This window comes from Necator americanus, chromosome X, assembly GCF_031761385.1.
Source record: "Necator americanus strain Aroian chromosome X, whole genome shotgun sequence".
Taxonomy (NCBI): Eukaryota; Metazoa; Nematoda; class Chromadorea; order Rhabditida; family Ancylostomatidae; genus Necator; species Necator americanus.
Genome location: NC_087376.1, coordinates 17,934,827 through 17,960,954, shown reverse-complemented (window position 1 = coordinate 17,960,954; position 26,128 = coordinate 17,934,827). Strand labels below are relative to the sequence as shown.

The following is a 26,128-nucleotide window of genomic DNA, read 5'->3' as shown; positions in this document are numbered from 1 at the left end:
GTTTAACATTGCACATGAGCCAAACACAGCTGGAATTCAACTAGGAGAAAAAGAACGTAAATGAGATGCACCTCGTTTCGGTGGAGTGATACGCCATTAGTAGACGAAAGCTACATGGCAAAAATCTATCAATATATCAAATAAAGCTTAAAATATATTGAGGAAGTCAGCATCGTTCTCGGAAATAAGTGGGTAGGTGCGAAGGAGAAAGAAAGAGAGCGAGGAGAGAGAGGCTGATAATTACCGAACGAAACACAAGCTGAATGTTACGTGACATTAATATAATGCCTTGCTGTTGAAGGAAATCAACTCGAGCTCGGTTACAATTGTCTTTTTCCGCATTTTTTTCTTGGAACAACGTAGAATGAACACTCAACGCTCGGTTCAAATCGGTTCAACTGTTGAAATTTCGGGAAGGCGATGCATACAGTATCAGTGGAATTGTCGTTGAATCAAACACGTGTGGTGGTAAGACGCGATAAGCCTCCGTGACGTTTGGCTTGTCGATGGGACCGTGGAAGCGATCTACGTTTTTTAAAGGAAAAAACACCTTTAAGAGTAGATAAACATCTGATGCTACTGGAAGGAGGTGTATCACGAAAAAGTCCAAGTCTTCTAGAGATTCAGATATTATTTTTTGTTGTTTTTTAACATATAAAAAAGAGCTTTTATGAGAAAAGGTGGGACCAGTGTCAGCCTACATTTTCGTAGGTACCTACTAAGAAAAAGACGACGTCTGAAAAGTCAGAAGAATGAGAGAACACATACACACATCACATACATACATGCATACATATGTACACCCCATGCATACGCATATACATACGTATATACGTCATGTATGTGTTTATATATGCGTACATATATAAACACATACATGACGGATGGCCCACTTACACACACTGGATTATCAGAATGCACCACCTATCTGAGTCAGGAAATGCACATGAACAACGACCTGACTTCCAATATGGGCAGAATGACACGGCCTAGCCAGGAAAGGAGGAAGAGAGCGGCTTGAGGAGTTGTAAGACCATCGAGGATGTACCGAAGAAGACCAGGAACACCCGGCTCCGTTACACCTCCGTATTTCTTGCTTTCACGTATGCTTCAGAAACCTGAGCATTACGCAAGCAGGAAGAAAATACTGTGAGTGTCACTGAATACTCAATCGAAGGAGTGATGCTAGGAATATTCCACTTCACACAAATGAATGACAGGATTCCAAGTTTTATCATACTTCAGCGATCGAAGATTAGAGATGCCGTTGGGTTTATCAGGGAAGCAAAATAAGCTAGGCCGGACATGTGATGCATTTCAACGACAATCGTTGAACCAGAGCCGTGAGCAACTGGGGCCAACGCGACACTAAGCGTACTACAGGAAAAACGCCGACCCTATGGCCAGATTTCTTCCCGAAGTTTAAAGAAGTTGCGCCTCTTTGCGTCCCACACGAAAAGAGAAGCGACTGGGCGACTCTGATACACGATCGCGACCAGTAGAAGTATTCCCGTCGATTGACTTAAGCAAATCGACGAACGACGGGAGTCAAGGTAAACAAGGTGCTTCAGTGGTTTGTTCTTATATTCAGAACTGATATCGGACAAATACCGGACACGATTTTGCACGGTTAGCCAGCGAAGCGAACCGGATGTCATCAAGCAGATTTTACATCAATTAGAAAATGCTTAGTCGCCTATCGTCAAGCTTAGCTTAAGTAGCACACTAGTTTTACCCAGAACTATAAAGAGTAAGATCTTTTATCATTTTGTGGCTTGCATGCCTTCGTCGTACCTGAACTATTTTCGCTCTACGCTTTCAAGACTTCTTCAGTCTTTTTTTTTCAAATAGTACACAACCTTATTACAAAGACGAGTGTCGAATATGACCTCTCATGACTCTTCTGTTGCTCTCATCCACCAATTATGACCACTGTGTTGGGAAATTCTCAGCCTACGCACTACTTGGCCGCGGGTATACATTCTACCTAAAGGCGTATCTCGAAGATAAGTGACGCCTAACTGCTACTCATACGGTTCACCGCTAATGTTGGCTGTTTTCAAGCGCTGTAGAAAGCAGAAATGACCACTATATGAGCTTCTATTGAATAAAAAAGCAAGTGCAGGGAACGGTTAGAATATTTTACATGCATTCTATACTGACACGGTATTTGTATAAGAATATGAGAAAATCCACTGATCTCCCTCATAAAATAAAAGGTTAAAATAAAAAACTAAAGAGTCTTTTCTGTTACACAGTGGTGGATGTGGCGACAAAATTTATCTTTACTGTCCTTGTATGACTATTTGAAAGCTGTACTGTTTCCAATTTGCGCATACGCAGAGAGCTTACATGGAACAGTTACATCGCGCCAAATTAAGGGATGAGTGAGAATCTGTGCATACTGTTGTTTGCACCGCAGCGTGTTTTTTTTTTGTTTCTGTTCTTGAGAATTTGAACAAATAACAATATGTGTTATTTGTTATGAGACTACGTGTACTTTCTGATTGATACCTGCTCGTGATACCCATGCAAGAATTTCCATACATTGCGAGCATCCAGCACATCGCCAGAGCCCATAACCTAAAAGGTCAACAGTCTGAAGTGAACATGAAATCTTTGACAACAACCACTGTTTCGTCACGCTGAACTGTCGAACACTGTCGAATGAACTCCAACAAACCACCCTGTCTAGGCTCCTGCAAAATCTCTCTGTGTCGTTTGCTGCACTGCAGGAAACACCCATGAGAAATGCAAATGTCGTTGTCCTTGAGACCCTCAACGGGAATCAGGGTGGACGGGCAACCTATCGATTCTGTGTTTGAGTTCTGTTATGTGGGCTGTGCTGAAAAATGATACGATAGAGATACGATACGATAGAGGTACGAGATAGCGGTAATGATACGTTAGAGGTACGAGAAAGATATTTAACAAAGATGCGCTAAAGCTGATTTGTCGTTCAATTCATTCACCAAGTGCCTGTGATCGAATCCCATCGCCAGCGAAGTCAAGGTGCGAGCCTACCTATCGCCCTATCATAATGTACGGACAGGAGATTTGACCCCGGTGATGGAAAAGCTTGACTGCATTGAGAGAAAGCTGTTTATACGACTACTAGGCTACTTTTGCCATTGGTATGCCATAACGAAGAACTTTACTCGAAAGTGGACATGGCGTACCGGCGGATGACACGTGGAAACGTCAACACCTTGCTTGGCCTTCTGAAGTAGTCATGGAAAACCGTCCCCGCTTCTTTGGTCACGTTATGAGGAGGCCGTCTAATCGTCTTGTCCAAGTAGTTCTGAGGATGCTTCCAGATCCTAATTGGAAAACGTCTATCGGTCGTAAAAGAAAGTTCTGGATTGAGGTGGTGAAGGATCTGAGGACACTTGGCGTTGACAGGCAGTTCACTCGAGACGTGAAATTCCGCCGCTTGTGGAATAGCGACGGATGGGTAGATTCTATGCGAAGTCTAGCTGAAGTTCGAGCAGGATGGGGTTGGATATATTCAAGGACGGCGCAGATACGGAAAGCCGCTATAGGCCGTCACACCCGGCCGACGATTAAGTCGAGTAGGTCACCACTAAGGGGGTTTCGACCCATCTATAGTGCAGTCGCAGAGAAACCAACTATGGCGCACGATCGAGACAAATGAAAGGATTACTGGCGCCTGCTCGACCATTCCAAAGAACAACGAAAGTCAAGGTGATCAAGGTCGTGATCGCAGTGGTTTCAGCAACATTTCAGCAAATTTGATTCTTCTACTTGTTGGTGTTTCTTTGCCTCTGTCATCTACCGAATTTCACAATTGTGTATTGTTACTTAATTTTCGATTCTGGTTTTTCGAAACGCACCAAATTTCCATTTTTTTTTCGAAACGCACCAAATTTGATGATTTGACAGCAACTGAGAACTGTTGCAGAAGCGATCGAGAAGAAGAAGAAGAAGAAGAAGAAGAAAGGGAAGAAGAGAGAGAGAGAGAAGGGGTGAGGCGGGTCGTATTCGAGAGGGTTGTGTCCCATCATCACGCTTGACCTTGACCAAGCACATCGGATTGTTGTTCAATTCCCATCTTTGCATTCGCATCAATTCCGACAATTACCGCCTGCTGACTTGGTGTCTTCGATACCAAAGTATTGATATCATCATAAAACGCCTCCTTTTTGTGATCCTTTGCGGTCTCCATAGGTGCGTGAGCACTTACGATAAAGAGTTTGAGTACTCTGCGACCTCGCGAATGCAGCAAACGGTGCATGCAGATATTTCAGAAGTTTGAATAGAGCTGCTTGTGAGTTCACCTAACACCGATCGGCAGTTCGATGTTATGAGACGCATGTTTGTTGTCAAAGATCCTATGTTTCCCTCAGACATTCAACCTTTCAAGGTATGGGCTATGGCATGGTGCTGGACGACGTCATCTTTGTGCAATGAATGGGAAGCTTCTGCCATATAACAGTGCAGGTTACATGGGTGATATGGCCCATATATATATATATATATATATATATATATATATATATATATATATATATATATATATATCAGACTTCAGTCTTTCTGTGGTGTTCGCTCCACTCGCCATCACTAATCAATGAATATAAATTAATAATAATGACATTTTCTGTGAAATGAGTGAAACGTTTTCTCCTTTTTCTCAAAGGAAATTGAAGCAAAAGATTTCATAGTTTTCTTTGTGAACGCGTAAGTTCTACATTTGGAGAACATTCAAACTTCATCTTTAAGCACTGCTTCGATATCGGTGTAATATAGACACGACCTGGAATCATTACTCAGAATATAGGTTATCCTCTTGTTTCCCCCAACAAATATTACAGAATGATGTTTCACATAAAACGAAGTGAACGACATCATCGTACTGATAAAGATACCGTTCCACATCAGATCACGTAAACAGTTGGCTACTGTATAAGCAGCAGTTAGCATTTGTGTTTCCACTTTCGAAGAACGGAAGAGTCGTAGAGGTGAAAAGCAACGCCAAAATTGGATACGAATATGAAACTTTTGCAACGACCCATTTACCTTTTGATACATGCACACGAAGTTACTGCGTGATACTTCTACACCACGACACAGGAATTCGACGCCGTGGGGCCCGGCTCGCTGCATTTTATAGTTCTACGACGCCGTCGCACCCCCTTTTCGAATTTTGTGACTGACACACATACACACACAGAGAGTAAGCCGACAGAATAAGCCCGTTATTATATACCAGTCTAAACGTCCAGCTAAAGCCGGACTTCAGACTTTCTGTGGTATTTCCTTTGCTCGCCATCACTGTTCAATGAAAATTAATAATAGTGGCATTTTCTGCAAGGTAGGAATTGTGCTCTTCTAACAGCACCTTCTTCTTTCTTTCTTTTGTACTTAGGCGAAAGACTTTATAGTTTTCTTTCAATTCGCGTCATTTCGATATTTGAAGAACATTCAAACTTCAGCTTCAAACATTCCTTCGGTACCAACATAATTTAGATACAATTTGAAAGCAGTACTCTAAGTATGGTTTTCTTCCTGTTTTCTCCCGAACAGCTATCACAGAATGATGCTTAACATAAAAAGGCGTGAACAACATCATCGTACTGTTAAAGATAACGTTCTACGTCAGATCACGCAAACTTTTTGCTACCATTTAAGCGGCCGGTTTCATTCCTGTTGTCAATTTGTGAGGAAGGCATGTTATCGCAGCAGAAAGTCGAGTGGTGAGGTAGTACGGGTGCAAAGATGTCAGATTAGCGTGTTGGCGTTTAAATGTTTCAAGTGAGACAGTTCTCTCGACTCGAGTAGTGTGCCAATGCCAGAGAGCAAACAAACGAATGAAGGCAGGTTGTCTGCGTAACTTTTCACCGAAGTGTGTTTTTTCCCTCTTCTTTATGTTGCCCACATCATGCTTGTCAAATGATTTCCTCAAAAATTATATACACACATGGAGACAGCTGCTTTAGTATGAGTTAACTGTTTACACTATTCTGGGTAGGTCAATTATCTTTATCAGCTTGATGGTATCTGATCATAGCAGTCGGTAAGAGGTTCGTTGCAGCAGCACGGGCGATGCTTAAAAACCGCCCTAGTGCAGACCAAGGGTTCCATGCCTCTGGGATCGAAAAATTAGTGCCAGACTTGCCTCTGGGATCGAAAAATGCGGGGATAAAAACGCTGACTTAATCATGGGCTGCCTCCGCAAAGTCGTTGTGCAGTCCAAGATGAGTTGTAAAAGAACGCTCCAACGGTTACGAATTGCAGTAAAACGCGTTGGCGCAAGTGGGTTGATACACCAATGACTTTATTCTTTTTATCTTTTATGTCATTCTCCGTTAATTTTTGGAAAGGAAGCGGAAAAATTTTCGACGTTATAGCGGTATAGAACGAATATAGATATAAAATGACACTTTTACCATCAAGTCTGCAGAAAATTCAGCGTTTATATTTCTGAAAAGAGCGAGGTGATCCGTTCTTAGTAACAGAAACAGGTTTAATTCTTCGGCAGAAGTTTTTAGAAAGTGCTCCCGCTTTAAATCTGAAGGCCAGCGAAGCGAGCACTCGAAGAAGTCTGGACATCGGGCTTTAGCCGAAAGTTCAGACATAATAACGCGCTTAGTCTGATTGTGTATGTGTGTTTGCCTGTGTATCACAAAAATATTCCTCAGAAATGGAGTACGTTTTACCGGTGGGGACCGAACCAGTGTCACCAAAATGACATTCGAGCCCTCTACCACCGAACCATTGCGAGCGACTGAATAAACGCATGTGAAACTCGTGATAGGACAGGTTACTTTTGGTCATGTCTCAAGTAGAGCATACAAACCTGTGTGAGCAAGTTTACCTTCAACTATACAAAACAGTAAAAGTGATAAGGATAAAAAAGATAAAGTTTCTGGCGTTAATCAATCCGCTTGGGATGCGCCCCCACGTTCACTTCAATTCAGAATCGTTTAAGGTTTACGAACGTGTATCTGGCCTATACAATGACTTGCGGTAGCTAGCCGATGTGTCAAGTCAGTGCTTTTATCCTCCCAGACAAGTCTGGTACCAATTTATCGACCCCGGAGGGATGAAAGGCTTGGTGAGCACTAGGGCGGATTCGAACCTCCGATCGATCGTGCAGGAAGCGGAACCTCTAACCGTTACAGCACACCCGCCTGTAAAAGTGATAAGTCCTTTGATTATAGAATAGATTGAAAGCAGCAAAAGAGATTAGCTTTTAGATTGTACATATAGCTTGAAGGCTATTGTTTAGAACATTCGCAAAACAGAGTCTTATCACATTCTTTTCTAAATAATTTTTTCCCAAGTTTTTTTTTTCAAAAATTTCTCAGCGTTTTGAGTTCTGCGAGAAAAAGGTGAAACTACTTTTTTTTTGCAAAACACAAAAACTAACAAATTGTGATTCCTGATTCTCTCTTGCCAACATCTTTTTAGACGACTTTCTTTAAACAAGTTTCATCGATTTAGTTTATTTAAGATTAGCATTGGGAACGTACGAGTTGTATAACATGCACTGTTATATGGCGAAAACTTCCCATACATTGCAAAAAGGTGCTGTCGTCCAGCACACTGCCAAAACCCATAACCTGAAAGGTCAACTGCCTGAAGGGAGCATGGAATCTTTGGCAACAACCATTCGTTTCGTCACGCTGAACTGCCGAACACTATCGAGTGAACTCCAACAAGCCACTCTATCCAGATTTCTGCGATATCTCTGTGTGCCTTTTGCTGCACTGCAGGAAACACGCATGAGAGATTGGCCCGCCATCGATCCCGCATCGAAAATTACACCATATACTGCGGCGATGCTGATGAGAACAAAGTAGGTGGCTGCGCGATAGCTGTGAGGAACGATTACAAGAACCTGGTGGAGGAATTTGGCTCAACGTCGTCTAGATGCGCCTTTCTACGACTGCGGGATCGCAGAGGACGTAAACTCTGGATCGTAAGTGTTCACGCACCTACGGAAACCGCTGAGGACAACAGTAAGGACGCCTTCTATGATGAACTCAATGCGTTGATGTCTAAAATACCAAGCCAGCAGGTGGTCATTGTCGGAATCGACGCAAATGCGAAGATGGGACTCGAACAGCAATCCGATGTGCTAGGAAAATGGTACTATGCAGCGGAGCGTACGTCGGACAACGGTGACCGTCTGGTCGACTTGTGCAAACAGACGGGCCTCATCATCGCTCCTACGTTTAAGAGGAATCATCGACGACATCAGCTCACGTGGCAGGGGTCAACCTTTTTAACGCCTGAAGAGCAGCGCAAGCGGAAGATGAGGACTCTTAAACTTCAGCTCGACTACGTTCTGGCGAGGAACATTCCTCAGTCAGATATCCGAAAATCTAGAGCTGCTTGGGACGTCGCGTTCGACTCTGACCACCGTCCAGTTCTTCTCAGCCTCAAGATACGGTCCCACAAGAGAAACCGAGGAGTTCCTCTTCAACCGAAAATCGACATGGCAGGTCTGAAAGACGATGAATGCAGAAGAAAATTCCGCCAACGTGTGTCTATTCATGTTGGAGTACGGACCAGGAAGAAGCTTAGCGATGCGGATTCCTTCACAAAGTGCATCCAGGACGCTGCAAAGGAAACGCTCCCGGTTCTACTGCCGCGGAAGAAGTTTACCTTTGCATCTGCGGAAGCAAAATCCACATACAATTCTGTATTTGTCGCGCGCAGCGCTGGTGACTTCAACCAGGAAAAGCGTTTTAGAAGGAAGCTGCGTCGTCAACTGCAAAAAGACCGCGATAACGAGTGGACGTCAAGAGCGATGGAGTTTGAGATGGAGTTCTACTAAAACTGTATAGCGGCAAAATGAAAATGTTCCATGTCCTCAGCACTGCTAATGGGGTAGCTGTCGGTGAACCAACCTTTCCAATTTGGAAGGAACACTTCAAGACCTTGCTGAACCGGCTAGCACCGTCAGCTCCTGAACTCGAACACGTTCATAGATCGACATATGCGGTTAACGAGGAGACACCGACCGAGTCGGAGGTCCTGGTCTGTATTCAGAAAATGAAGAATGGAAAATCTGGTGGAGACGACGGGATTAGCGCAGAAATGCTGAAATATCTTCCTCCGTCTGGGATTCCTGAAATGACAAAGATCATCTGTTCAATATGGATAAACGAAAGGATACCTGATTCGTGGAGACACGCTATCATAATTCCCCTCCACAAGAAGTTATCCGCCACGGACCCAAGGAATTATCGAGGAATCTCTTTGCTGCGTGCTATGTACAAGGTACTGGAGCGCATTATCCTGGACCGACTCATTAAACATCGCGAAGAAACAACGCGCGACGAGCAAGCTGGCTTTCGTCCTGGCCGATCTACGATTGACCGGGTGTTCATCGCCAGGAGAGTGATCGAAATCTGGCAGTGGTATTCGATGCCAACGCAACTAGGGTTTCTGGACTTTGAAGCCGCGTTCGACTCTCCTCACCGAGGCCGTCTTCTCAACGCGCTCCGCGCAGATGGAGTGCCAGGAAAGTTCGTTCACTTGCTTGATGACATGAATCAACGAATAACTGCTGCAGTTCGAACACCAGCCGGATGTACAACACCGTTTGAAGTGGTAACTGGAGTAAGACAAAGGGCGGTGACAGGACCCTTCCTGTTCAATTTCGCCATCGACGACATTATGCGAAGAACAGTCGACCAGTGTCCTGCCGACATTGTCTTAGCACCATCAGGGTGCCCCTTGACTGACCTCGAGTACGTCGACGATGTTGTTATATTCGCGGAAAGCAGTACGAAACTTCAACATGTTGTCAACCTTGTATCGAAGCTGGCTGCAGCCTACGTCTACGCCCTGATAAATGCAAGCAGATGTGGATCTCTTCGAGACCTCGAACGGGAATCAGGGTGGACGGACAACCGATAGAACTTGTCGATGAGTTCTGTTACCTGGGCTGTATGCTGAAGAACAACGGCAGCTACGAGAGAGATGTTCAGCAAAGATGCGCTAAGGCCACTTCTGCATTTAACTCCTTAACGAAATGTCTGTGGTCGACCCCCACCACCAACGAAGTCAGGCTGCGAGTCTACCTATCCGCAATTCGCCCCATCATGATGTACGGATCGGAAACTTGGGCAGCACCATCAACGGTTATGGAGAGGCTTGAATGCACGGAACGAAAGCTACTTAGACGGCTACTTGGCTACTTTTGGCCTAGGGTATGTCACAATGAAGATCTTTACGCAGAGATTGATGTGGTATACCGGCGAATGACACGTGGAAAACATCAACATCTTGCACCGCCATCGAAAGTGGCTAAAGTAAATTGTCTTCGCTTCTTTGGTCCTATATTAAGGAGACCGGCAGATCGCCTTGTTCAACGAGTTCTGAGGAGTTCGTCGGGTTCGAGCTGGAAGAAGCCACCTGGCCGAAAACGGAAGTTCTGGACTGAGGTGGTAAAAGAGGACCTGAGGACACTCGGCGTGGATAGGCAGTTCAGGCGAGACGTAAGGTTTCGCAGAATATGGAATAGCGACGAATGGATTGATTCTGTGCAAGCTCTCGCAGAAGATCGAGAAGGTTGGGCAGAGCTGTGTTCAAGGACGGCACACCTCGGCGAAGATGCAGGTAATCGCGTCAGGCGATGACCGCCGATTAAGTCAAGTAAGTAAAGATTAACAACCACGCTTCTAGATATTGTTGCGGAGAAAACATGTTATGATGTTCAAAACACGACAAAAGTCAAATGTGAATGTTTTTGTACGTCTAGCCTTCGCAATAGATTAAATCCTTACCTGCCTTCTTTTCAGATGTTTTCGTCCTCTTCAGCATTTTCGCAGAAGCTTTTCGTGTCGTGAATTTTTCGATGTTATGTGGATTATGTTTGCCACTTCGTTAATGTGTCCTTGTGTTCTTTTTTTGCTATAAATCACAAAGCTTCCAGTGCTCCGGTTTTTTTTTTGTGAAAGAAAACTACGTAGATTGAGGGTGCAAAAAACTCGCTTCTAATTCTCTTTTTCATCTTGTGAAAGATTTAGTCCTGAACATAATCACATTTTTTCCAATGAAATAGTGAGATCTTGGTAGAAGAGACATCAAATAAGCGTGATGGCATCAGAACTCAGTGAGAGGAGCTTCACGATGTTGAAGTGTTGCGCCAGCGCCCAAGGCAGGATGATAGGGTCTCAAAGCGTTACACAGCGTCCACACAGGAAAGTACTAACATGGTTGGCACGGACTCTTCATCAGATAGATGTGCCAGGACGCAAAAGGTTATGGTGGGACGGCTTCCACTCCATCTTTCTGGTGCTCAGTTGGTGCTCAGTGGTGCGACTCCACTAGAAAGCAGTAGAGTTGTGTGGCAGGTGTCCCTGACATCACGTCAGATGAACGTGCTGGCTTTAGAATGCAACGAGACAGATCACCTAACGTCATAGTGCGCCAACGCCAGAAAACAGTCAAATGAAGTGAGAAGGGTTAATTCATTACGAATCACCGACATGTACTCACCCAATTGTGTGTGTGTGTATATGTGTGTGTATGTATGTGTGTGTATGTATGTGTGTGTATGTATGTGTGTGTATGTATGTATGTGTGTATGTATGTATGTGTGTATGTATGTGTGTATGTGTGTGTATGTGTGTGTATGTGTGTGAAACGAAATTCCAAGAAGGGGGTGCAGCAGACGGGTCCACCCGCGTCTATTTCTGCGTCGGCATCGTAATGGTATAAAATGCGGTGAGGCGGATCCCACGGGGTCGAATTCCTGTGTCGTGGTGCAGACGTATCGCGTATACATAACTTCGTGTGCATGTCGCTAAAGGTAAATGGGACTTTGCAAACGTTTCATGGTCGTATCCACTTTTCGCGTTGCTTTTCACCTCTACAACTCCTCCGTACCGCAGAAAATGGAAACACCTTTGCAAACGGCTGCTTAAATAGTAGCAATCTGTTTATATGATCTGACGTAGAACACTACCTTTATCAGTACGATGATTTCGTCCACGTCATTTCATGTTGAAACACTTTTCTGGGATAACTGTTAGGGAGAAACAAGAGGAAAACCCCGAACTTCGAGTAATATTTTCACATCGCGTCTCATTATGTTGAGTGTTTGTAGCTAAAGTTTGAATATTCTCCAAGTGTAGAACTGACGCGTTTAGAAAGAAAACTATGGAACCAACTCCTTTCTTCGAATTGCAGAGAATAAACAGAAGAATTTCAGAGAAAAAAGGAGTAAATAAACTACTATTATTTTTCATTGATCAGTGAGGGGGAACGAAGTGAACACCACAGAAAGTCTGAAGTCCGACTTCAGTCTTTCGTTCAGGCCGGTATATATATATATATATATATATATATATATATATATTATGAGTTAAGACAAAATTCGTGGCCATTTTACCAAAAAAATGCACATAAGATTGAGAGGGATTTAAAAAATGTGAAAAAATTCATGTGAAATCTAACTGAACTTCCTCGCTTTAGAAATCTGAAATGTTCTGATTCTTCAAAATTTAACTGCTTCTTGTTTTCTCAAGCACTAAAATGAAGTCAGGTGAACAGAATGGATCATTTTAGACACCTTTCTTCTTGAGTTTGGGCGAGACGATCAGAGTGCTGAAGCTGAAATTGTTGCTGTGCAGGCAGGAGCCATTCCAGAATATTGCACGCACCTCTGCGTGCTTCAAAAATGGGAATCTTGAATTCAAAGACAGATTAAGCGCCAGCCGATCAACTGGCGTTTGTTAAGGAAGCATTCATTTTCCAATTTTTTAAAGGAAATTCACTATGACCAAGTATCAATAAGTAGTGTATCCATAGCATCTCTCCGTTGTTATCCCTCCTATCGTTTCCAGAGTCTTCGGCTGATCACTCATTAAGTTCTCTAATGTTTCACATTGTTTATCACCATGCTTTCATGTTTTATTTCTGCTTTTCTTTCATTTGTTTTCGTTCTACTCAGAGTTCTTCCTGGTTCATTCGATGTTTAGCATGAACAGCACAAATCATTCAATCAGCTTTGGTACTTTCAACGCTTCGATAAAATGCAAAAAGCAGAGAGTATCAAAGATATCCTGTCTTGTACGCTTGACGCTTACTTTAGTGATCCAAAAAAAAAACAAGAACCAACAACACCTAAAAAACCAAGATGCAGCTATCATGTGGAGCGAAAGATTCTTAGATGATTTTAAAAAAATCAACAAAAAGAAAAATAAAAGAGAAGAAAAGTTGAACGAATAAATTTCTAAAAATTTGGTTATAAAATGATGGGGATTCATAAAAGGATCCAAGCAATATCTTGCTGAACATTAAACGATGTCGCTCAAAGGCGGAGCATCTTGGTGAGCATGCGGACAGTGACGTCAGTTTTTAACACCCGCAGGCTTGGCAGCCGATTGAGGCAAATTGTATAAACGTGTTTATATGTCATGCTGACGCGGGTGTAGCGCAGTCGGGGAGGAGTCCCGCTCCCTGCACGATCGATTGGAGGTTCGAAGTGCTCAGTAAGCCTTTCATTCCTCCTAGTTCAATAGATTGGTGGCATACTTGTCCGCGATTATAAAAGCACTGATTTGACACACCGGCTAACCCCCGCAAGTCATTGTATAGGCCAGTTACACGTTCGTAAACCTCAAACGATTCTAAAGTGGTGGCGCATCACAAGCCGATTGATTAATGCCAGACACTCTATCCTTTATCCTCTATATAAAACGATATATGACACTCTGCCAGGGCTTGTTATATCCACGTGCGTTTTTAACACATTAAAAAGAACGCGGGTTATTCCTCAACTTACTGCTTCAAATCCTGAACCACTGTGACGCTTTTTGACGAGAACTCGTGACGAGAAAATTCCTTTATCTTCATTTCAAGGTTATCCTGGCCACCATGAGCTACTTCTCTCAGTTGAAATAATTACTAGAAAAGAACTCATGCAAACTTCTGTACGGAGCAACTAGTTTCGCGTTAGAGATTTTACTAGCTGCCGTTTGTTCATGACACTCAACACCGCACCCATTAATCAGGATCTACCATCTTTATCTAAATCAAAATTGAGAAGTGTAAGCAAAAAAGGAAACACAAATAATCCTGTGTTCTTGAACACTGACAAGAAATACCACAAGTGAAACTAAAAAAAAAAGAAAGGAATACATAAACGTCTCATTTTTCTTTAGAAAAAATTGAATTTGAATCTAATGAATAACCGACCAAGAATGATGGTGATTGTCATGTGCACCTCTATCACAGCGCAGTGAGCGCACCAAAGATGATATGCAGGAATTGCGAATTGCTTCACTTGATATGCGTTGAAGGACTACTATGGTGACTACCCTTTCTATGGCTGCGAATTCTTACCTGATGTAGTTAGTGCAAAGTCTACGAATCGTCGTCTTAAAAAATAACGCAAATGTGAAATGTACAGTAAAATCAGAGATAGAGAGCTAAAGAAAAGGAGAGAAATGAGGGTTAGAGATAAAAAGTGGTACCCAAGGAGAGTAACGAAGCAGTAAATAATCCGGATAGCTAAATGATAAAATTTAGTTTGCTATGGGCCCATATTTCAAAACTGCGAGTTTAAGTTGTGAAATTCCAATTAGAAATTTTATCCATTGGCCAATTCAATTTTATCCATACCTAAAAAGTTTCCTATTTACGTACATATATTGGAACTTAAAATGATTCGGATTTGCTGTGAGTCGCGTAGGTCTTCGATGACCTTGTGTCCTCATTCCTACTTAGCGAGAGAGAGCAGGTTTTCAGGAGAGGCGGTGACATTTGGTCGCGCAATCTTTTCTATAATTTCATGGCCTGACCTACAAACCGCGTCACCTACATCGGCGAATAAACCTTACCGATTTGTTGGACTACACCTCATCTGTGGAACCCCACAACAGCATGCTTCATCTGCTCAATCTCTCTAAAATTTCCTTCCGTGATGCTGCTTCTGAATACGTAAACCGTTGTGTCGGTATCTAACACAAATATGCGCATATTTCTATTCTGCTCTACTTCTGCTTGACGTATTTTGCACCCCGGTTTTCGATGTGTCTTCGAATTCTACAAATCAGTACCTTTTTTTGTTAAAGAAGTTTAGTGGTATTTGATGTTAGTACGTTGTATTGTCTCTCTAAGTTTGTGTTTGTTTTGAAACTTTTTTTAGCATTCCTTCGAATATCTGTCAGAATGAAGAACATACATAAAGAACTATATCAATTTTTTTATAAGAGAGTCAGCTGCTATCATTTTGGTTTATGTCGCCCCGAACTCATTTAATTATTCCAGAGTTACATGCTCTAGCAAACATCTAGAGTGGTGTAGTATGAATACAATCACACAAATCGTTGACAATTCACATCAGTTGGTCGTTCAACCAGTACCGTTACGACTGTATTCATCTGTCTGTATAGATGGCTCGACTCTTTGTCAGGTTCTTTCTATTCGTCATATTCCGTAAATTGATTATCTAGAGACAACATATCTTTTCAAATACCACAAGGGCTACGAATTACCCTGAACTCTCTAATTTCTCCAAATTTAGCTTTATGCCTCCCATACCATAGCCAGTTCTTCGCTCAACTTACCTCTCATTACCACACCTGCGGTTGCTGGGTTTTCCCATTTGATGGTTCTTCCGGAAAAAAGAAGCACAAGCAGGCACTGCTACTCCACATTTGTTTGTCATTTTAGTAATTGTCACTGATGAACGCCGTTTGCAGCTCGTACAGTCCAGCAAGTTATATCCCATCACTTCTGGTCTCACGTCATGCGTCTGATTCTTCAGTGAACCAATCTTGGTTACAACACTACTTGGACGCTGCTAATCTAGTTGATGTAGTGATTCTTTATATACTTTCAGTCAACAATTAATTAAAGCGTATTTTCATTGAGTTTCTGATGTTTTCATTTTATTTTTCCGTAAAATTTCGACAATCAAGCTTAGAATCAGAACTATTGAATATGCAATTCTTTTGAATTGTCGTCACGGCTCCATTCGGAATGTTCAATACTATCAATTTAGTCCGCCTATTCTATAAATGACGCCTTTATTCCAAGTGTGTGCGATGTCTGCAGAGACCGCTTATTTGGGACGCACTTTGGTGTATCTGCATGTGAAGGGTGAGTGTGTACTTTGTTTTAAAAGTGCTTTTGTATCGCTACTCGTTTAAGCCAACAATTTTTCGTTGCTAATACGTTACTTTATTTAAATCACATATATCCTAGACTCATGTGCATGTTTTGCTAGGTTTAGCAGAAAAGTACTATTAAATCTAATTTCGAATAGCCAACGTTTCCATTATTTGCTGTTGATTCTCTCCAATAACTGGTATACACTGCCATACAAAGCTCAGAATTGTCCGTCCTACCGACGAGAATCAAAGATAATGAGGATTTATAACTTGGGTAGCTATATGGACCCATAGCGTAGATTGTTAAAGGAAGCGTATCACGAAACTGGCGATGTTGTGATCTCGGTGGGCGAATATAGAGTTCAGAATAAGGTACATTGATTACAGTATGACTGTTGCCCCATTTAATTCCTCTTAATCATCCTGACAAGCAGCATGAAAAACGGTCCTTGTTCCCACGAGACAAGTGAAAACACGGCACCCTTGAACACGCGCCGCATCTTTCCTCAACAGCCTATTCAAGTAGGACCAATGAATACATGGGTTGCTGAGGAACTTGCACGTGTTTAAAGGTGGTGCGTTCTAACGTACCTTCTAGGAACCAACACCGTTTTGTAGAACGGAGGGATTGAGTGGGGCCAAACTCAAACTCGTAATCTACACCCAACCTCTATATTTGCCCACAGAAACCTCAACATCGTCAGTTTTGTGATACGCCTTTAAGGTGGCGCTCACAGCCATAGTTTCACACCATATATGGCACATGGAGACTTCGAGTTAGAGCGTGTGGTAAGATTTGCGTGGCAGCATTTGAATGAGAAAACGGAGCAACATGTTCAACAATGCTGTGGCGAGTGGTGAAGAAGAGCGAAAGAAGCGTGGAACATTGTTTTAGGCAATGATCGGGTTTCCCTTCTTTGTATCTTACAGAGTTGAGAGAGGTAATCGACGATGGTGATCTGTAGTCGATAGCTTCAGGAAAAATCGATTTCATCAATTTCTTTGCTCTATTGTTGTAGAACTGTCACTTGGAGCTTGCGAAAACAGATATGTGGAAAACGCCGCCAGCCAATTATCGACATTATTGATATTGACCTACTTTTGTTACATGGACGGTGAATACCTGACAGCTAATTTTTTTTTACATATCTTGGTCACAATTCTTACACGTGCCAAAAAACTTTCGTGCTTTCTAACGTAATCTATACACCTCTGATAATCCACAGAATGTATATTTTGCGAATTGGTATTTTTAAGACAAACTTCGTCTCTTACGTTGGTATCTGGGTTTGACAAACAAGGTTACTAGCTCATGAGGCTGGATAGCCAGCAGTTCGCGCTAGTAACAAATGAACGAAAGAGTGCGGACTATAAACATTTTATCAACTGCACTTTTCAAACGATTACAAGTTATCTGTAAGTTCGTCTATGTTCGTGTATCTGGCAACTGACACTTTGTATTGAACGTTAAACACGAGAGTGTTTCGCGAGAAAACCGAAGTCGAGTTCTTTTTCTACAGTTAGTGTTTAAAAAAAGAAAACTTGACTTCAAAAGTATATGTTGTTTAAGAGATGGAGTCTTCAAACATTCGTCACATTAGTACAACAACCACAGATTCGTCTGATTCTTACCTTGACCTAAATATTTTCGAATAGGTATTAAAATGCGAGTGCAAAACCAATCTCTTAACAGGAACTTCATGCTTGGTTGTTACCTATAGTTCCTTAAAAGGTGTTACATTTCCAAATTTTACAGAAAAAAAAACATTCTAAAATAATATGACCATGTCGGCTGGGTATGCATTGGGTGAATATGACCTTTGTGACTGGTGCGAAAGTACACGCCGCTTACTGTCAAGGTTGTTCTTGTCTACACCTCATCCACCTCTCTGGTGATCATTTTTTGAAGTTTTTATTTTAGTTGCACCTAGTCTATCGCTGATAAGCTATTGACAGATTACAAACATGCCTTCTTTTATATCGTTTTTCCTGCGTGGAACCTCCGGCCCTTTTGCTCATTTGCATTTTGCAATGCTCTTTATTCCATTATCTGCCGCTACTATGTTTGAGATGTGATGCTTAGACTTAGTATAGAATCATATACCTACATATGGTATAAGTCGCAGTGTAAGCACGCTACAAAAATGTCTATGCGGTAAAAAAGAACTTCCAAAACGTTCGAGACTTGAAAAGTGATCTCACTGCGCTATAGTGATTTTCTGGATTCTGTCTCTACAACAACTTACTATATAAAAAGATAAAGATAAAGTCACTGGCGTATCAATCCACTCGGGATGCACCAACGTGTTTTACTGGAATTCGTAATCGATGAGGTTTTGGAACGCGTGTTGGCCTATACAATGACTTGCGGGGGCCAGCCGATGATCAAGTCAGTGTTTTTATCCTCCCAGACAAGTCTGGTATCAATTTATCGACCCCGGAGGGATGAAAGGCTTGGTTTGCTTTTAGGGCGGTTTCGAACCCTCGATCGTGTGGCTACAACGGACCTCTAACCGAACGCGCCACACCCACCCCACTTACTATATAGTGTGTCTATTTATTTAAGAAAAATCGTTCTTGAAGCAGTGGTATCATCTCTTTGTAGCAATAAAAATACCTTAAAGGCAGCATACCACGAATCTGACGTAGTGAGGAAATGAAAGGAAAAAGCTAGAGATGGGATTGTAGATTGCGGGGTCTGGGGTGGTCCCGCTCATCTCTCCCTAATTCTCGTAAAAAAAACGGCGCGGTCATTGCTTTAGTTCCTACGAAGTGCGCAAGAACGCGCCTCTGTGTACACGTATCGGGGCTCTCTGCAGCCTACTCATTGATGTTACCTGGATAACCTGGTGAGGAGATCACATCAATTTTCGATCACTCGCATGTGGATGCGGTCCGTTGCAACTGAAATCGTCATAAAAACGATGTCTTTCACGCCGTTCTTTACGACGATTAGGAAGAGATGAGCAGGAAGCACACCAAATCATTCCGCAATCCACAATCCTATCTCTAGCTTTTACCACGGATTTCCTCACTTCGTCGTCGTGGTAGTTGGTTTTAGCGGAAAGTGTCTTATTTCATAGTTGTTGGTATTTGTGAGTAAAGCGATATCTTCACAAGTCACAATTCGATCTCTCTCTAGACTATGAATTCATACTGCTGTATTGTAGTGGTGCTAGTTTTTATCGGTGAGGAGAGCTGTTTTTCAATCATTCTTGTTCCATGAAAAGTTGTTATAACGACAATGACCGAGTATCTGCATATAAACCCAGTCAATTCACGACCAAATCCAATCGCATATCTGTAAATTCGATGCATTGATCACGATTTTGTGCGTGCGAAATAATGGAAGTTAATGTTAGCTGACGCACCTTATCGAAGGCAGCATACCACGAGGTTGACGATGTTGGGATCTCTCTACGAAAAGATAAGGGTAAGGGTATACATTACGAGCATGAGCACGATCACGCTCAATTACCCCTGACTCTCCAGAGAAATAGCATGGGGAATTGTTTTGTCAGTCGAATTTCTCTACAAAGGACTTAACAACGTGTTACGTATTTGAACGTAAGCATATGCTCCACGCCTGCCAGCGAGAGGGAGAGAAGCAGCAAACACTGATTGTCGGCTCGCTTTCGGTACGTACATCTGAGCTCACATGCGTAATTGTTAGATGCTGTAGGAAAACTCGGTCGACAACGCCGTTTCGCACGCTGTTTTTCAGGACGATTAGAGAAACCTGAACGCGGCCACATTCAAACTCTAATCTACAACCCGAACTCTATATAGTCTAACAGAAAATCGTCAATTTCGTGATGGGCTATCTTTAAGTAGCTGTTCAACAGCTCAGACTTGTTGAAAGGATAAAACTTTTGCCCAAGTTGATATCGTATATCGTTGGTCTTTTATCCAGATTGCATGTATTTTTACCTTCTTAATACTCTTTTTGAGCACATTTTCTCCCACTACAGCACCGCTCCAGAGGAATGGATATGCAGCTACAGTTTATGTCGCAGCAAGCCTTGGTTCTGTTTTCCCTATTCCTTTTCCATACTACTGCATAATACTTGCACTTTCGGTTGGAAAACAGTAGAGAACTAACTGCATTTTGAGGCAGTGTTTGCGGTTTTTCGTCAGAATTACTTTCTGTAAGTTTTACTGTTCCACACTCTCTTCCACGAAATCTGCTTTATGAGGTGCAATGTCATTGTTACGTGGCAATTACATGGGAAAAAGGTAGACTTATGTTCTGGACCTGCCTGTTCATTATATTCACTAAGGTGTAAGGGCGTCTCCAAAAAAAAATCGCCAAAAACTAACAAGAATGTCGATGTTTTCTCACTAATGGAGCTTTTACTGCAACGAAGTAGCACAGAAATAGGTTGTCCGTAGGAATGAAATGCAAAATTGAACCGTTTTCTCAACACAGCTGCGAAACAAACTCGTCGTTACGTTAAATATGCGTTTTTATCGCTGCTTTGTCATAACCTCTTTAAACCGCGTTCATTAAAAACAGATATCCATTATTGACATCTGATAAGCTGGACGGCTAATTGGTGTTTGTTGTAAAATTCCGAAGTTTTTGTACAATTTGATGATGATTGTTTCGTTGACCTTACGAAGCCGTTTTTCCTTAGCGTACAATTGAGAGAAACTGTTAATTGCAATCTGGGGAAAAGCGGTTGCACAGAACCACGGTTGTCACCTATGTATATAGTTTTGAAACGCAACTGTAGCATAATTCATACTAAAATTTTCAGTTTAGCTTATACATATTTGGAACGTGGAGAACAAGGGGAGTATTTTGCACCTACTACTCAAATAAAATTTGAGTTTTGAAAGCTTCAGAAAATTGTGAGACACGCTAATTTTTCCTTTCAGTTCTCCCAGTTCCATTTCCTGTTAGAAGAAAAAATAAGAAGCCTGTTCTATACCAGCTTTCTGTTGCTTTTTTTGCAAAAATGAGGTGATTACTTGAGAACATAGAGGTTAGTTCTACGTTTGCAAGTTGAACACTAAGTGGGATGTTCTCTCCTCTCTTATAATCCCTTAATGTCACGCTTTTGTGGTCCACCCAAAAGCAGCAGTGAAGCGTCAAAGATTACAAATTTTTGGTATATCTCCACAAAAATGCATTCCCGATGGTTTTGAAAGGCTGTTCAAAATATTATAAATATATACCATTGCACTCAGAAGAACGTTGCCTCACCATAAATACTCAAATAGATTTAATTAATCGTGGTGAATTTTTCATCTTAAGCCACTGATAGATGTTATCATTGCCCAGGCAGGATCCACCAGGCATTTTCACACCTCGAATTGGCGATAGATCGCTTGAAATTTTCGTGCCGCATTAGTGTTGGGATATTTGAAAATAGGAGGATAAGTTATTTTCAACCCAGATAGTTTGAGTCGATATTGTAAAGAACAAAAAAAAAACAGTAGAGCTTGTTCAACAAGAAATTCTGACCATTATAATAATAATCCAATCGCCAGGTAGATCATGATGTACTTACTTTGAGTATCTGCTTTTTTTCAAATGAACACAGTTGTAAGAAGTTCCGACAAAGTGACGACAAAAACGCAAATTCGAAAACATTGCGCAAATTTATCACATTTCGCCGCTTGTACATATTGTAAATAAGTCCTGTTGTTAAACAAGGTTCTGCGCGGAAACACACAATGTTACACCATGGAACAAATTTTACGCTCCAATTTTGTGAGCCAAGGTCGCTATTTGTACATTGTTCTATTACATTTCTCTGTCATTGTTGAATTATAATTATTAATTCTAACTATTTCCTGTCAAGGGTTCTGCATATTATTAGTGATTGTTAGACAACTTCCTTGCGTGGATCTGTAGATATGAGTTCCTTTGAGGAACTTTTTTCGGCGTCAAATCTCAGCTACTTTAACGAAAGAACCTCTCTTTTATTTGATGATCTAAATATCTTCCTCGTAATGATACACTTTACATATTTTTGGGCATGTGGAAAACATATTTTCTTTTTTGCTTTATGTAGTTTTCGACTTTCAAGTGAACGTGGGGACGGATCACAAGCGGATTGATTAACGTCAGAAACTCTGTGCTCTTTAACTTTAACTTTTCGACTGCTGACATGTAGAATTTTAGCCTTGTAGATTATCTTTGTTCATCACTCATGCACACTGCACATGCACATATGCAGTTGACATATTGCAGTTAAACATGATAAAGTAAAGTCGATTATCTTCTTGAGAAGACCGCGAGGGTATTATATTCTCGTTACATAACGCAAGCGTCCAACTTACGCCTTCCACCTAGTGTTTCCAGTGTTACTGGTAGGACCAAATATAACAGGTTTTGTAAAAATGATCTCGGAGTTCATGAAGTATTTAAAGAGAGAATACCACGAATCCGACGTAGTGAGAAAATCCATAGGAAAACTAGAGAATTGGTTGTAGATTGCGGGAGCCAGGCTGGTTCCGCTCACTTCTTCCTAATCATCATTTAAAGGCATCATCCCACGAATCAGGGGCGGGTGTAGTGTAGCGGTTACAGGTTCGGCATCCTGCACGATCGATCGGAGGTTCAAATCCGCTCTAGTGCTCACCAAGCCTTTCATCCCTCCGGGGTCGATAAATTGGTACCAGACTTGTCTGGGAGGACAAAAGCACTGACTTGACACATCGGCTAGCCACCGCAAGTCATTGTATGGGCCAGATACACGTTCGTAAACCTCAAACGATTCTGAATTGAAGTGAACGTGGGGCGCATTCCAAGCGGATTGATTAACGCCAGAAACTTTATCCTTTATCCTTTTATCCCACGAATCTGGAGTGGTGCGGATTCCCGGTGGAGTATTCGTATACAGGATCGTAGATTATCGAGAGAAGGGTGATTCCTTTCATTTCTTCCTAATTGCCGTAAAAAACGGTCCGGAAGATACGGCTTCGAGCGTTCCGGCGCAGTATTTTCCACAAGGAGTTCGATTGGAGCGCGCCAGCCTTGTTCACGCGCACATCTTGCGGGCCGTTTTTTTACGGCAATTAGGAAGAAATGGATGGAATCACACCCCTCTCCATAATCTATTATCCCGTGTACAGATACTCCACCTAAAATCCGCACTACCTCAGATCTGTGGTATGCTGCCTTTAAAAGGAACGGCATAGAAGAGGAGAGATGCGTTCTTACTTACCTCAGAGGAACTAGAGCGGTTTCCACGCCGTTTTTTCACGAGAATTAGGAAGAGATGAGCGGGGCCACCCCAGATCCTGCAATCTACAATCTCATCTCTAGTTTTTCCCTAGGATTCCTTGATTACGTCAGATTCGTGGTATGCTGCCTTCAAATAGACGATGTGAATGGCAACAATTGTTATTTGCCGTTTTTTTTGGTGTTGCTGGTAGCCGGTGGATTCGCCTGCTACGTCTAATTATCTCACTTGCACTTGTGATTTTACCGATATTGTCTCACGTCCCAAGAATGACTCACCTATAAGGCCGGTCCTAAAAATTCTGATAAAGGCTCTCAAGCTCTCTGAAAATGGTCCCGTCTCAAATAATTCAAGAGACTTTAAAGTGAGACATATCATAAGTGGTTTTGATGGACCTACAATGAATTTACTGTCACCTTAACATAGTCCGAAAACCAGCTGCTCAGGTATGTCCTTGCCCACCTAAGTAGTTCTAACAGCTTTCTCAAACAACTTTGTAGTACCACGTTCCTAAATGAATGTGTCATGGAGTCCTTTAACTTCAGCTGTATTACCTGTGCTCCTGTTTTCATCGATTGGCGAGCATCAGTAATATTTAAATTTGTTCCGATTGCGCGCAAGGGTTGCCCATTGGCTTTTCGAGACTTAAAGAGCATAGTATTTTCCTTTGAAGGGCTTCGAAAAGAAGTCTGAGCGCCGGGTCGACGGCCTTCCCGCGGTACGTTCAATTTCGCGTGCTATTTAGTCGCTTACGGCTCTGATCCAACGATTACCGTTGAAACGCATCACCTGTCTGGCCTACCTTTGCTTTCCTTGGCATATGCGGCAGCGTCTCTAATCTTCCACCGGTGACGCAGGAGTGAACTTCAAATCGTTTCTTTCAGTTGCGTAAACAGGATTACTCCTAGCATCACTTTTTCAATTGTGTTTTCTATGACACTAATCGCATTTTCCTTTTGCGTGCGGAACACCCACGTTTTTAAAGCGCAGGTCAAAGCAGGAAGAACGGTGGTATTGAATAGGCGAGCACGGGGCAGAATGTTCTTAGACCTCTTCACTTCATGCTCGATGCTCTTGTATCTTCGCAAGCCGCTCGTTTCCTTTTCGCCCGTCCAGAGGTTAGGTCGTTCATCATGTTGATTTTCCGACTTAGGTATACATAGCTGGAACATTCGGACGTATTGGCTCCGTTGAACGTAAATGGAGCATCAGAAACCCATCCGTTCCTCATAGGCGTCGTCTTGTCTAGGTTCAGCAGAAGAACGATCCTTTTACACGTTTCATCAAATTCGGCCAGCATCCGTTCCGCCTGACTGATGCCTGATATTATAAGAACGATGTCATTAGCGAAACGAAGATGGTGGAAATGCCGGGCGTCAATTTCCACTCCCATGTTGTCCTATTCCAATCCTCGCATCGCGTTCTCGGGAGTGGCACCGAATGTTTTGGGTGAAATTGTCTCAACCCCTCCCTTCACATCGATTATGACGTCACTGTAAAATGGAGAAAAATGAAAAATTGGGAAATTTTTTGTTGTGAAGTTACTGAGGTACCTCGAGGTATCTTCATGTATAGAATAGGAACACCATGGTTCTCCAAGTCCTCCAAAACCGCTTCGGTCTCAACTGTACCGATGGCTTTCTTCAAATCAGTGAAAGTGAGACACAGCGGTATTTTGTACTCTCGCGACACTTCTATGAGCTTTGAAACGGTGTTCATGTCCTCAGTCGTACTGAAGCCTTTTCAAGGCCCTGTTTGCTCGCATGGCTGTCCTTCATCTAATGTTCTTTCTTTCCTGTTTAGGACCACTCTTGTTTGAACTTCGTGGCTTTCTCTTCTCTCCGGATGAACGAAAAACTTCCCCGGAGGAGGCGATGGTACAGTCCCTTATAGAACTTTGGCACAATGGCGACATTCGTCAGGCAAAACCTTTTAGTGGTGATGATGCGGTCGATTTCATTACTTTACCCTCCACCGGATGACTTCCACGTCTAGCGTAGGGAGGGGGGCTTCTGGAATTGCGAGTTTCCACGGATGGTTTTTGTCGTCATGATGAACTCGGAGAGTCTCTCCCCGTGTTCATTCCATTGTGAACCGACCGTGTGTCCCGATGTGAAGCTTCTCAGGCGTTCTCCTCGGGCCAATTTTAGTGTTGAAATTGCCAATTATGAACTTGCAGAAGGTATGATCTTCTCCGTAGAACTTTTCCATGTTCATATAGAAAGCTTCGACTTCTTCTTCTTCTTCGTAGCTTGATGTTGGAGCGTAAGCGACGAAGATAGTCAAAGCTGGGATTGGTCCACTTTTTCTCATCCGCGGACGTCCGATTCGGGTTGTTATTTGTTCGAAAGTGGTGCTGTTCTTTGCCATACTCGTGTTGGCGAGGACGCCAACTCCACCAACACCTCTACTGTCGCATGTTCCTAAGAACAGTCCTTCTTCAGTTTCATATACGGCGTTCAGTAGGTGGCGTCGCCTCTTCTCTGTCAGTCTGATGACGCCGTACTTAAACTTCCTGGCTTGCATCATCAGATTTTCGACGGCAGCATGCGATGCAGGCGTATCGGCGTTGTAAGTACAGCTCGTCATCCTACTCTTTTCCCATTTCGGTAGCCTATATCACTCCTGCAACTCCGCCTTCCCTGGCGCTACCGTACCAAGCTTTCCTCCAGAATCGGGAGACTCTTTTCTATTACTGTGACATGCGTGAAATTTCAAAACCCATGGGTAGGTTGCAAGCCTCTAGTCCCATGAGTTTCTAGAAGAACGTTGCGTTTTCACGGAGTGGAGATGTGGAACTTGGATGGACTTCAAATCGCCTCCCTTGCACCT

The 26,128-nt window shown here is 42.5% G+C and overlaps 8 protein-coding genes across 10 annotated transcripts; 5 read left to right on the top strand and 3 right to left on the bottom strand.

Annotated features, from left to right (window-relative positions):
- Nucleotides 1–3,232: 3,232 nt before the first annotated feature.
- Nucleotides 3,233–3,990, top strand: RB195_023918 (uncharacterized protein; the record flags this gene model as incomplete). Its single annotated transcript, XM_064211520.1, has 2 exons — nt 3,233–3,497; nt 3,923–3,990. The coding sequence occupies 2 exons, from the start codon at nt 3,233–3,235 to the stop codon at nt 3,988–3,990; spliced, it is 333 nt and encodes a 110-aa protein (XP_064067401.1).
- Nucleotides 3,991–4,024: 34 nt separating this feature from the next.
- On the bottom strand, nt 4,025–4,255 carry RB195_023917 (uncharacterized protein; the record flags this gene model as incomplete). The annotated part of the gene is made up of 1 exon (XM_064211519.1): nt 4,025–4,255. One exon carries the CDS (start codon nt 4,253–4,255, stop codon nt 4,025–4,027), a length of 231 nt encoding a protein of 76 aa, XP_064067400.1.
- Nucleotides 4,256–7,613: 3,358 nt separating this feature from the next.
- RB195_023916 (uncharacterized protein) lies at nt 7,614–8,806 on the top strand (the record flags this gene model as incomplete). The annotated part of the gene is made up of 2 exons (XM_064211518.1): nt 7,614–7,822; nt 7,897–8,806. 2 exons carry the CDS (start codon nt 7,614–7,616, stop codon nt 8,804–8,806), a joined length of 1,119 nt encoding a protein of 372 aa, XP_064067399.1.
- A 17-nt stretch (nt 8,807–8,823) lies between these two features.
- On the top strand, nt 8,824–9,894 carry RB195_023915 (uncharacterized protein; the record flags this gene model as incomplete). Of its 2 annotated transcripts, none has more annotated exons than XM_064211517.1 (1): nt 8,824–9,894. In XM_064211517.1, one exon carries the CDS (start codon nt 8,824–8,826, stop codon nt 9,892–9,894), a length of 1,071 nt encoding a protein of 356 aa, XP_064067397.1. The 2 variants fall into 2 exon arrangements, with proteins under 2 accessions (XP_064067397.1, XP_064067398.1); XM_064211516.1 differs by having other exon boundaries at nt 9,025–9,894.
- A 32-nt stretch (nt 9,895–9,926) lies between these two features.
- Nucleotides 9,927–10,616, top strand: RB195_023914 (uncharacterized protein; the record flags this gene model as incomplete). The annotated part of the gene is made up of 1 exon (XM_064211515.1): nt 9,927–10,616. One exon carries the CDS (start codon nt 9,927–9,929, stop codon nt 10,614–10,616), a length of 690 nt encoding a protein of 229 aa, XP_064067396.1.
- A 4,676-nt stretch (nt 10,617–15,292) lies between these two features.
- RB195_023913 (uncharacterized protein) lies at nt 15,293–21,457 on the top strand (the record flags this gene model as incomplete). Of its 2 annotated transcripts, XM_064211513.1 has the most annotated exons (5): nt 15,293–15,400; nt 15,512–15,627; nt 15,690–15,804; nt 15,992–16,089; nt 21,388–21,457. In XM_064211513.1, the coding sequence occupies 5 exons, from the start codon at nt 15,293–15,295 to the stop codon at nt 21,455–21,457; spliced, it is 507 nt and encodes a 168-aa protein (XP_064067394.1). The 2 variants fall into 2 exon arrangements, with proteins under 2 accessions (XP_064067394.1, XP_064067395.1); XM_064211514.1 differs by lacking the exon at nt 21,388–21,457 and having other exon boundaries at nt 15,992–16,093.
- Nucleotides 21,458–24,350: 2,893 nt separating this feature from the next.
- Nucleotides 24,351–25,015, bottom strand: RB195_023912 (uncharacterized protein; the record flags this gene model as incomplete). Its single annotated transcript, XM_064211512.1, has 2 exons — nt 24,351–24,616; nt 24,850–25,015. The coding sequence occupies 2 exons, from the start codon at nt 25,013–25,015 to the stop codon at nt 24,351–24,353; spliced, it is 432 nt and encodes a 143-aa protein (XP_064067393.1).
- Nucleotides 25,016–25,375: 360 nt separating this feature from the next.
- On the bottom strand, nt 25,376–25,885 carry RB195_023911 (uncharacterized protein; the record flags this gene model as incomplete). Its single annotated transcript, XM_064211511.1, has 1 exon — nt 25,376–25,885. The coding sequence occupies one exon, from the start codon at nt 25,883–25,885 to the stop codon at nt 25,376–25,378; it is 510 nt and encodes a 169-aa protein (XP_064067392.1).
- Between the last annotated feature and the right edge of the window lie 243 nt (nt 25,886–26,128).